The sequence below is a fragment of the Cyanistes caeruleus genome, chromosome 4, assembly GCF_971803275.1.
Source record: "Cyanistes caeruleus chromosome 4, bCyaCae1.hap1.1, whole genome shotgun sequence".
NCBI lineage: Eukaryota > Metazoa > Chordata > Aves > Passeriformes > Paridae > Cyanistes > Cyanistes caeruleus.
The window spans coordinates 62501109-62513471 of NC_141704.1; the positions used below are offsets into that span (position 1 = coordinate 62501109).

The window sequence follows — 12363 nt, forward strand, 5'->3', positions numbered from 1 at the left end:
ATTATGGCTAGGCTGTGGGACAACCCAGCTGAAGGCATGTGGCTCAGTAAGGAGCATCCAGGCAGCAGTGAGGGCGGCATCAATGTAGATAAATTTCATCTTTGGACAAGGATAGGGCTTCTGATAGAGAATATAAGCAAAGTTTGTTAGCTTTAAGGTGAAAGGGGGGGTTTGTGTTGTTCCTCTCTCCTTTGTCTTTCCAAAGGATGGGAAGTGAGTCACGTCAGTCTGCCACAATTGACAGCTGTTCAGGCCCTGGGGGTTAACCACAATACCCATACATGGTATCTGGCAATTTTGGCAGTTTAGGCACATTACGACAATAGCTTTCACTTGATATTTTGAGAGCTTGAACATTCTGATGAGGGCAGGTACATTTTGATGATAAAATGCATGTGACAGCTTCACCTGGGCAAAGGTGTCAGGGATGTTAGCAGTCTCTGCCGACATGACGAACACATCTGCCTTCTTGTTCCCTTCTGTGATGGCACCTGGCAGGTCGGTGCGTGACCTAACATGCATAATATGGTAAGGTTGCTTTCTGTGGGAGATTAAACCAATTAATGCAGAAATCAATTGGTATAGGTTTGGATTTGAGACCTCCTTGAGAAAAGCATGTTCAGCCCTCATGGCTATGCCAGCAACATAAGCTGAATCTGTGGATTAAAGGGTTCATCTCTGAATTTCTCGAAGGCTGTGATGATGGCTGCTAGCTCAGCAATCTGTGGAGATCCCTCCACTACTTGGACATCAGACTCCCGTTTCTGGGTCTTGGGATCCTTCCAAGTCATTACTGACTTTGTGGGATGACCCTGAGCCATCTGTAAAAACTGTTAGAGCTTTGGGAGGGGTCCTACTTTGGTTTAATTTTGGGATCAGATTAAAGGGTGAATCACAATTAAAAAATCTATGCTTTGGCATGTGGATGGAAATTTGTCCTGTATAGCTATCCAGGGTGAACTAGAGGCTTTCACTTGGATGGAGCATATGCTCCAGATCCCCAGTAGTCAGTGGCAAGTATATTAATGTAAACTCACACCCTGCAAAAGAGCGGAGGCTGGTTCTGACCTTTCTAATTAGATGTGCCATTATTTCTTGAAAGGTGGTAATAGTTTTTATAGGTTGATTGCTTGTAATGATCCATTCAAATATCAGTAAAGGGTCTCTGAGTTGAGGATCCCATTCAACCTGTAGAAACAGGGGGCCTTTTCTAAAATGACGAACTGGAAAGGCAGGCTGGGCTCAAAGTGATGGGCTTGGCATGAAGACCAGGCTTCTTGGATTTTGGTGATGCTATCTTAGGCTTCTGATGTGAGAGTGCGTGGAGAATCCATGTCTCCGCTGCCACAGAGATGGTACAGGGGGGCGAAATCCTTTGTTGTATTCCCTACCAGGGGATGTATCCAGTTGATGGACCCACATAAACTGTGTAAGTCTCTCAGGTCTTTGTGTCATCTCAGATGGTGAGTTGATGGGGTACGATGGTCTTCTCACGAATCTGGAGTCCGAAGTAAGTCAATGGGCTGGTGTACTGCACATTGTCCTCACAAATCTCGAATTCTGCTTTCTCTATGGCTTCAATGGTTCTTTTAACAGTGATGTCCAAGTGAGTCTTTTCTGATGCACAGATCAGGGTATCATCCACAAAAGATTTTACAGATCTTCCCATTTTTCCTATTTAACATAATAGAAACAAACCCTGCTGCATTTAAGAACTTGTACTGCTGGCTGTCATCTTTGGCCTGCCCCTTAAAGAAACCAGATTTTTGAGGAAGTCAGCAGGAGGCAATGTCTGGAACAGCACAGGAATGCATAAGCTGAAAGATATTAAAGGAATTTTGAAAGCTCTGCTAGAAGTCCAAACAGTCTTTGGATTTCAAAGTCTAGGGCCTAAGAGAGAGTATTTGGCAGTGTGTTGCCGCTGAAGATGAATAGATCACGCGGACACAGGTCAAGGTGTGGTGAAAAGAAGAGAGAGAGTTTATTTTTCCTCCCAAGATTTATAGGCTTCTGACCACAGCCAGGGATTGCATGGTCAGGATAACACTTTCTCACTGCACTGGCCATGAGAGATGCCCATCACAAAACGTGTAACAGAAAGAATGTACAGATATCTATGTTTACAGTTACTGTTCTGATAAAGTCTTTAGAAAACCATATCAGCAAGCTCAGAAGCCGAGTTTTCAGGGTGACAGCAGTGGGGTGCTCATTTGAAATTAATCATTCCTAATCTTTCCTCAAATCAGGGTCACTTGCCTGAAGTTCAGCAATTTTATGTGCAAGCTGCAAAAAATTCTGTCTGGCATGACATACATATTGTACGGGTAGTAATTATTTAAGCTAGTTTGCAGCAATTAGGATGTGCTTGAGAGGAAAGTAGTTATAAAATTGTGTAAGTGTTCCAAACCTTGCTTCAAACTTTGCAAACATGTAGCACGTTATCCCTCATGATAAGGAACATGAAGGAATATCTCAGGCTATTTCAGGCTAGTCTGCAGGAATCTGCTTTGTTCCACTGACTGGCGCATAGGCTGGAGAAATAAACTTGGGAAAATCCAACTGCTGTGCAAGTGGGACAGAAGGGAGACCAGGGTTGCACAACCAGAAGTGATGCTCACACCATGCTGGCCCTCTGCTCAGATGTTTGGGTTCCTTAAATTTGGTTAAAGAAATGTTGTGACTGGGTTCTCACAGTTTCTTTACAGGTGCTCTGAATTTCCTGGTTTGTGTTAGCCATTGCAAAAGTGAGGAAAAGTGATGAAGGGGCTGTCTTTGAGGCTGTAGCATCCTACTGCCTTCAGTGTTCTTCTGCTCAAAACAATTTAAAACTATATCAGCAAGGAACAAGGTTATGTGTAGTTTAATGCATTTAGCTGAATGCATGTACAGTTCTTCAAAGTCGGAAGGCACAAATTATTAAAAAGAGCTTGTCTTAAACATTTCTGGAAAACAATGGCCAGAAGACAAATATCTGGTGACTGTAGTGGGACACATCATAGCACAAAAGCACTGTGCCTAGTGGTAAATATATGAAAGATTCAGGCCACAATCATGCCTGTCACCTTTCTGGAAACTGTGTTAGTGTGTGGCTGGATTTCTTCCTCTGAACATAAGGAAGTTTGAGTTCCTGCTTTCTTCTGGCAATGGTTAAAATGCTGTTGTTATGCAACATACAATACCAGTATATGGCACTTACTACTTTTCAATCAAGACTTTCTTTTAGTTTGCTATAAAACCCAGTCAGACATACACCCCATTGTGGCTTGCCTAATAAAGTTGTATTTGTTTTGTCAACTTGTAGTTAACAAAGTAATAGTAGAAGTAGTTCAGCTAAAAATAAAATAAGGCCATAACTTTATATAAAAAATAATTGGGGGAAAAAAATGGTTTTGGCTGAAAACTGCTTATTCAGGTTTCTTGCTGTGATTGTCTTTCCAGATCTGATAACTGAGTGCAGAAGCCAAGCTTAGCCAAGCTAAATAAGGAACCATCAAATAAGCTGCTGTTTTGTTGATGTTATACCAGGAAGCAGTGGTAGCTGTTGCTGTACCAGTTGTAAGCAGGAGAGTCACCAACCCCTGAAACACAAAAGGTGGTTAGTGTTATTTTTACTTGTTGCATTTCCTGTGTGGCGCTCTTTCCACCTGGCTCTGGCACCTGTTCTATCCCTCTGGGAGTTAAATCCTTCCCAAAAAATCAGCCAACAGCAAAAGATGATAGCTTTCTGCTGAGTTGCAAACCACTTCAAGTCATAAAACAATACAAGTACAAGAAAGGGCATTCATTACAGCAGGGAGCAGAGAGGGAAAATGAAGTCTCTCTCATACCCTCTTTAGTGGACAGCGAGACACTTCCCAAAGTGACTTGGAGCAAGCAAACCTGTCCAGTTTGCTCATGTCACCTGAAGAGATGAACTGTGAATGAATCTGTGATGGATGGCAGTCTTTCCCTGTTACAGCATTGCATGTACAGCTAGAGAACCAGACAAATATTTTATATTTTTTATTACCAATTCTTATTTTTGAGAATAATTGAGCTGTTTCTCTTCAGAGAGCTGGAGAAAATGAGTCTTTTCTAAAAGGGGTGTTGATCACCTGAATAATGTTGTAATAAGCTGCTTCTCACTGCTGTTTGCCAGAGAGACCTAGGAATTGCAATAAGGCATAAATGTTTACATCTTCTAATCACACAAAGCTCTTACCAAAGGCTGGCAGAAAGCTGCTTGAAGTCTATCAATTTAAGGGTGGTCTAGAACTGTAAATTCTCTCATGTGGATGCTGGCATGCATTAAAGAGAATATTTTAAAAGTTCTGCAAGCCATATTTTGTATTCAGAGCCATTTTCAGGGAGAAAAGATTATGACACAAATCTTTCATGCTAATACCTTGCTAGTAAGAGTAGGAGCCTTTGGTTCGGAAACTTAGGGTTCCACTTACCCATCCCATTTTGTGAGCTCCAAAAAATATTGGAGTCCATGCCCAGTTTAATGCCAGGTTCCCTGCATACAGACCCAGAGGAACCACTGACTTTTCACTGAGGCCCCCCAATTCCTTCCACACCAGGTAGGAGCCGTATCTGCAGAAAGCAAAGGGGAAGTGTCATTCACTACACTGTTTAAAGCTATCACACCTTCTTGATCAATAAAATAACTTCAGTGCCAGGATCTGGATTAATTTAGAAGATTTAGATATCTAGGCCCTACTATCTTGGCAAAGTAACTGACAGCACAAGCTTCATCAGCTGCTCTGGATAACAACATGGAGAGAGAAAAATTCCAGTCATGCCTGAATTCTCACTTTTAAGTGCATAGAAACCTACTGCATTTTGGTCTTAAAAAAGAATGCCATGTTGAAATGGAAATAATTCTAAGATGCAAAAGGAACTTTGTTTTAATACTGGAACATGGTATTTCAAAGATTAAAAAAAAAAAAAAATTAAAACCCACTTTTGAAGTGGATCAAATGAGTGGCATTGAATGGGTTCCCAAAGCAGAGTTGTGTATGGGGAGCTCTGTAGCCACTTTGTTTCTTTGACAGGGACTGAACAATGCAGCTTTGCTATTTTGACAGTTTTATTGCAGAGAATAATGAAAACAAGAAAGCTGTGGCAGGGTAAGCATTAGAAACTTCAGTTTCCTAAGTGATTTCCAGAGCACAGCGAGGACTTGCACTTGTTCACACATCTAACTTCAACTTCAGACCAAGATTATGGTGCACAAATCTAGGAAGTTAAGTGTCAAGAAAGGCAGGTAAGCTTATTAAATCTTGCTTTTAGTTATTTGTTGCTTTCCATATATTTAAGAGATTCTTAAGAAATTAAATGTCTTGGTCATTCAAGGAATGTGTGTGCATGACAGATTAGAGAAGGCTGTTACTAAGTATGAGCTTTTCACTATGCTGAATATATAATACATAACCAAGACTATCCACCTTAGGCTACACTGATTTTGCTATTACCAAAATAATTGATAAGCTGTCACAATCTGGACTTTTTTAAGCTATTTAACTTGCTACCCAGATTCGTGGTGAGAAATCTAGACACAGGGTTATACATTGTGCAATCAACTTGAAGGAAATTGGGAAAGCCACCCAGCTCTTTTCTCCTTGATAAAAGGCATGTTTTTATTCACAGGTCAGTAATGATCTCATTCAAATGTTAACTCTTCAAATACACAGGTATTGCACTTAAATAAGTTAAAAAGTATATGTATAAGGAGAAAGAAAAAAAAATACTGGTGGGGAGGGACCATGGAAGTGCCAACCCAGCATTTTCATCCATTGCCCTATTCAGCTCTGTTAGAACAGTTCTATCCTAATTTCCCCCACCCCTTTTTTTAAATTTTCCTAAAACTACTGAAGGACATACTTAAAAGAAATCCCAGTTCTGCCTTACCCCAGTGTTTCCAGCTTGGCAGGTCTTCCCCTCAGAATAAATGAGGAAAGCAAATTAATGGCAGATTTTCAAGCTCCTGATTTTGATATGGATACTTCTGCATACAAAATGTCCTATCAAACCCACACGCAACTCCCAAAACATGTTTTTACCTGTTAAACATGCAGCTGGACATAGTTTCTTACAAACATACAGCGACAGGAGTACAGTCATATCCTCTGGTACAGCATCATACCAAAAGCAACTTTGAGATCAGGTCAGTGCCTTAATACAATGTGAAAAACATACCCCATAGATGTATAGAGAGTTCCCCAAACAGGAGCAAACACCCAGTTAGGTGGACACCAGGATGGCTTCTGCAGAGTTTCGTACCAATTTGGGATTTCTCTTTTGGTTATACTGCTTCCTAAAAATCCTCCTGCATGTGGCAGGAGCATGAAACCTACTGCTGGAGCCCAGGCTGTTACCACTTCCATTGAGACAGTGAACCTGAAACAAAACCAAACACTGATTGGCAGAGAACTTTCAAAATGCAACTGCAGAAGTTTCCATTTTTAACAGATTTTAAAAACAGGCATGTCAGATCTGATCCACAGCCTAGTGTTGTCATTGAGAGAGACTGCAGCTGAAATTAATGGATCTTGTACCAATACACCTGTAAAGGAATCCTTCCCTGGGGAGGGGAGAGCTGCTGAGAAGTGGGGCTTTTACTTCCCTCTCAGCTGAGTGCATGAAGATTACTGAATTCTACCTACAGAAATATCCTCACCCATAAGTATGGCAGAGGAATAATGCAGTTTAATGTTACGTGAACTGCACTTGAAAAATAAAGAAATGTAGTAAGAAGTGTGTATCTCTGTATTCACCCGAAAGCCTATTCCCTCAATGAAATGGCAGAACCAAGGAAGAAAAGAGCATGTGCTTTCCTGTGCTCAAGCTGAAGAATGTGAGATGCTGTCTGCAGGATGCTCAGTGGGAGCCAGAAGGATGTGAATCAGTAGCAGACACTTGAGAAAGTGCATTGGAAAACAAACACCAGGGAAGACAATAAGAAGGTAAGTACTTAAACAATGTTTTGCTAAACAAGGAAGGCAATCTGGATACATGGGGATTACACCTTTGGCTCCTTCATGAAGCATTCAATCAGTTGCAGCAATTGTAGCTGCCAAGCCCATTAAATTTGCCTGCAGAAGTAGGGCTAAGGGCCTTGCTCTGCTAGACCATGCTGCTTTAGTTAGGGTACAGGCAGCAGGAAAACCAGGAAGCAAGGAAAGAGGAAAAAGCTTCAGATTTCTGGTCAAAAGCCAGATGCTACAGAAGAGCTCTGTTTAGTTTACTGAATTGTAAATATTAGAGCTACAATTAAAAAAAAGGGCAGAACTGAAAGATATTTTTTCAAATATACAGTAGGCAAATACACCCAATTCCTGTTCATCTGGTCTGCAGAGATAAAGAGAGATTGCAGCAGTGGGGAAAGAGCAACTGCAGAAAGCCCAGGAGAGAAAATAAGGTTTTAGATCAATGAGCATTTCAGATGCTTGTCAGAAAAAAGTGCCATATTGATACTGTCCTGGCTGTTGTTTTTCCCTGAATTTCAAAGCTTCTATTGCTGTAGTCATGGTTGCTGGGATGAGGAGGTAGGGAGTGGGGAAGAGGAAATCCTACTTGTGATAGATGTGTTTTAACTGATAGGAAATGGCACAGATGAGGTTGCAGTGTCACAGCTGATGCAGTGAATTTCTGTTTGGAGATCAGGGTAAGCTTGAGTAGCAAGGGAGTTCTTGCATTATGGTTTTTGTCCCTGCACTCAGGGCTCTGCCCACACAGATTAAATGTGAGATTTCAGTGGCTGGGACCACAATGCAGTCTGCATAGGATTGAGAGAAATCCTGGTGATAGAAGCAGAGTAGAGTTTTGAAGGCAAACTGACCATAGAGGGACTGGTAAGGCACACAGGATGAGAAAAGTTGATGGGGTAAACAACAAAGGGCACTAGGCCTGGGCTGAGGGCCTGGGGGAAGTAGGCAATGAATAGAAATATACACAAAAAAGGCAGCAGGAAAAACCACCAGAGATACGAGTCAAGGTCAAAAACAGCAAAAATGGGTGAAAAAAAAAAAAAGCAGAGGGAAGAATTCAGAACTGAGGCTGAGGAGAAGGAGAAGGAGGACAATGTGATACTCTGCTGTGATAGGATCAGTTAGGGAAGGAGGAAAAATCTGCAGGGCTCATTGCTGCCTAGTGGATTCTACTTACGAGGAAGCATCTTAAGTGGACCGGAGGAGTTCCCCAGTTCTGCACTTAGAGCTGTGCTGTTATTTCCCAAGGAAGCAGGCTGTCAGCTGCTGTGTGCACTACTTGTCATACCCACCGACAGCATGAAAGGCTCTGCTTTTACTGGGATGTGAAGCAACAACAAGGTGAACAAGAGCTTCGAGCACAATGATTCTCTTTGGCTGCCTTCAGATGAGTAATTCCCAAAGGTTAAGTTAGAAATTGAAAGTTAGTAAGGTCTCACTTTTTAACCCTTTTGCTTTGCCTACAGGGAGGCCAGGCTCACCTCTCTACACATGCTGTGATACATGCAACTCCAGCGTGGCTGCCAAATACTATTTTTTCAAAAGTGATAAGCAAGAACACAGAAGGCCTAATGCTTTATTTGGATGCTAACAATATAAAGGTGGTTTCCTTGCAGCGTTCAGCAACTGGATTTTGTCAGGGTTCTGTTCCCAGAGAACAAAATCTGAAAGTGTTCTGTAAGTCAAAAGTGCTAAATACTATAAAATTGAAACAATACTGCTCTGTGGCAGTCATTAGTGAGTAAGTGATGTACCCATGCATGTTGGGGGAAGAACACTGAAATAATTCTTAAGAGAAAGAAAACTAGGCAAGCAAACAGGGAGAAGACAGAAACAGGGAGAGCACAAAACAGGGAAAGCAAAGATACGAGAGAAGTGAAGACACAGCAAAGGGGAGGAAATAGAAATTAACAGATTGAACATACTGCCTGGAATTGAATGTTGGTGCCTCAGTCTTTTAACTACTATTACTACTAATTAATTATGTGCTGTATTTTCCAGTAGTATCTCTCAGGACTTCCCAAGCACGGCAAAATACTCTGTCTTACAAGGAGAAGGAGGGACAAAACCATGCAGCAAGACATGCTGGCAGCAAGACCACAGATGTCCATCAGCAGTGGGAGTTCCTGTGTTTTCATTCCCAAGAAATATCAACTTTCCATAAAAAATATAGGTAACTCAGAAAACAACATGGAAGAAGCCACATCTGTCTGTCTCTGGTTACCTGATGTAGGTCTTTAGCAAGAGAATAAGTAAAATGCAAGGATGCACTGGAGAGTCTCTGCGTTAGCCAGTGCTGCAGTCTTTGTTTACCTGTGCAGTACAAGAGCTGTACAATGTTTACAGAACACTCTGTACATTTTCTAAAAGTAATGTAAGCACAACGGTTCATCAGCCCTGCCTTCCTTTCAGTGCTGATGATCTGAAATGAATCGGTGAGAACTTACACACCACAGCCTTGGTAAAACAGCCCCACTGGTTGCAGCAGTATTACTCAACCTAGAAGTAATAACTGCTTTCCCAAGCTCCAGGGTGAGTTGCACAATATTCTTGCACCCTCGTTTTCATACTGAGGAATGCTAGATGTCTGTGAATGATATCTGCAGCGTACCCAGCAGATATCTGCCTCTAAGAACCACCAAGGTTGGAAATAATTTCTTCTCACACACACTTAACTTGTTTACTTCTTTTTCTACTTCTTATCTCTGCCCTGCAAGATATTCCTCATCATGCTGTCCCTTTTCTTTTTATCCCTAGGTGTGACTTCAGGCAGTTTCAGCAGTGCAGTGAGGGCTGCACTAGGCCACTTTGCTTTACATACATGTTAGAATAATTATTCTAGGTATTCAAAACATCTGACTTACCCAAAGTTGGTTCCAGCTTCAAAAAGTAAAAGGAGAAATAAAGGGGGGAAAAAAGCCCCAATAGTTAAACTTGCTGCCTAATGGGCTTCTCTCTGTTGTTTTTCTACAATGACATAACATGAAGAAAAAACTAACAGAAGCTTTCTTTGTCCTCCTTCCAGAAAAAACACTGTGCACCCAAATAAAGGGATGGGGTGCACTGTAAGTGGGATTAGATATATCATGACAGATAGCTGGGTTGCATCAGCCTGATGAAAAATGAACTAAAACTTCTTTGCCTTGAGAAGGTCTCTGAAAGACAGGTGCCTTTCCTTCCTTGGGGCACTCTGTCAGCAGGAAAAAGGAAGGTCGGAAAGGAGAACTGCTTTCATCCCATTTTCTTATACCCCTGTGCTGATAAAACTTCTGACTAGTTCCATTCTTGTGTAGCTTGGAGCTGACTACCCAGTCACATGGGGCTTTAAAATCACATTAAAAACACAAAGGAAAATCTCCCTGCAGAGCTAAATCACCCTGGCAGCCCTGCGGTTCCCAGTGCCCAGTGTTTGGAGATGGACTGACAAAGCTGGGACCATACCATGGAAGGGGGTTCCCAAGACACATAATCTCCCTCTCATCCTTTACCAGACATTTTTTAAGGGCAAATAAGGCTCTGCCCAGGTCTGAGAGGCAGCATGTAAATTTTCCCCAGAAGGAAGGCTTACTAAGATAGATGTCTGAAAAATTAAAGATAACATAATTTATATTGATAAACTATTTATGTGTGTTATGGTTTTAATTCCTGGGAAACTGCAACACTGAAATAAAATTTATATCACAGTCTATGACAAAGAATACAACTACCACAAAAGAAAAAAAAAAACAAATCAGGCTTATCTTTGCTATCTAATCTCAAATAATAGAGATACTTCAAACAAGAAATGGTATAGAATATAAATAGAATATAAATATCTAATAAGTGTATAATATATGTTTATAATATGTATTTAGAATTTTTAAAAAATTACGGTATTTATTGAAGACTGTGATGCAAGGTGTACAGATGGAAACAAAAAATGTCACTCCCCAGGTTGCACTTATTTTGTGGCAGAGCACAAGCTGTGCAAACAAATCTATGATTTCATATGATTATTCACAGGAACTGAAATGCATACTGAAGCAAAATCTTTGCTGGGAGAATTTGCCATTTACTGCTCAATCTATTCTCACTGACACTTATGTTACAGGTAGAGGCAGCCATGGGCTGGGATATGGTCACATATATGTTTTATATCTCCTATGTTACTGCCCATATATTTCAGCTAACTTGAGCAACGCATTTATGGTTATTTTACCTGAAGGCTGGCACAAATGGAAGAAATCATCTTACAAAATAGCACAGAGGATAGAAAAGTGAGATCAAGTCCTTTCAAATTCGCCAAAATAAAGTCAACATAATTACCTGCTATTGTGACATATTTTTCTTCTCCCAAGCTGTACTTACTACAGTCTCTTTCACTGAGCTGCTCTGACTCAATGCTTGATACTGTTTCATAACCTTACTTCATGCAAAGTCGTTACACAATTACAACTTCAGCACGACAACTTTCGCTTTTTAAAAAATAATCTTGTCGTTGAACGCTCAAATTATATCACAGTGCATTTTGGGCCGATTTACAAGCATCACTCAAAAACTCAGAACTGAAACCAAAGCACTTTCACTCTTAAAGAAATGTTCCTCGGTGACCCTGAAGGAAGGAAGATACCTTAGTTAAAAAGCAGCATGAAAACTTCCGAGTACTGAGAGCGAATGTACCGCGTGTGCGGTGTTCTCTGAGAGACCAGAGGAACAGGATTTGCCTTTCTACTGTGTGCGCACACCTGTGAACCACTGAAAAACTCATGTACTGGATAAAAATTTAGAATAAGCTCCCTAGCTTGGTATGTATTATTATTATTATTATTATTATTATTATTATTATTATTATTATTATTATTATTATTATTATTATTCAAAGCACTTTCCGCGCTAAACGGCGGCACGGAAAAGCTGTGTTTGACCAAGACGTCTCCGCCCGTGAGCGGCGGCGCGGTATCGCCCCGCCGGTCTCCATGCATCCCCCTGCCCGGCGGACCCGCGGCTGCTGCACGGGGCTGTCGCCGGCAGCAGAGAGCTGGATCGCCCCACTCAACCCGAGCCGAGGGCGCCCGCGGGGCGCGGTGGGGTCCCGGCGGCGGCAGCGCTCCGGAACAGCCGGGACCCGCGCGGGGGCTGGGGCGGGCGGTCCCTCGGCCGAGGCAGCCGAACCCCGCTGCGGGGCTGCGTCTCCCCTCGGGCTCGCTGTCCCGTCCTGTCCTGTCCTGTCCTGTCCTGTCCTGTCCTGTCCCGTCCCGTCCCGTCCCGTCCCGTCCCGTCCCGTCCCGTCCCGTCCCGCACCGGCGTTACCTCCTCCTCCGCTAGTGCTGCTGCCGCTAGTCATGCCTACTCTGCCGGAGCACCGAAGCGCCGCCCCCGGGACCGCACGGGATCCCCCGCCCCGAGGCGGGCT

At 42.3% G+C, this 12363-nt stretch overlaps 1 protein-coding gene and 1 long non-coding RNA gene across 3 annotated transcripts; one reads left to right on the forward strand and one right to left on the reverse strand.

Moving 5' to 3' along the window:
* Positions 1–1957: 1957 nt before the first annotated feature.
* Positions 1958–12352, reverse strand: TSPO (translocator protein). 2 transcript variants are annotated; one of them, XM_086885227.1, is made up of 5 exons: positions 12261–12306; positions 11277–11562; positions 6181–6381; positions 4437–4575; positions 1958–3578 (listed from the first exon to the last, which is right to left on the reverse strand). In XM_086885227.1, exons 3-5 carry the CDS (start codon positions 6366–6368, stop codon positions 3405–3407), a joined length of 501 nt encoding a protein of 166 aa, XP_086741353.1. In that variant the 5' UTR covers positions 6369–6381; positions 11277–11562; positions 12261–12306; the 3' UTR covers positions 1958–3404. The 2 variants fall into 2 exon arrangements, with proteins under 2 accessions (XP_086741353.1, XP_086741352.1); XM_086885226.1 differs by lacking the exon at positions 11277–11562 and having other exon boundaries at positions 12261–12352.
* LOC111929362 (uncharacterized) lies at positions 3561–9173 on the forward strand. Its single transcript, XR_015285735.1, has 3 exons — positions 3561–3595; positions 6766–6947; positions 8973–9173. It is a non-coding gene; the product is annotated as an uncharacterized LOC111929362 (long non-coding RNA).
* Positions 12353–12363: the final 11 nt, after the last annotated feature.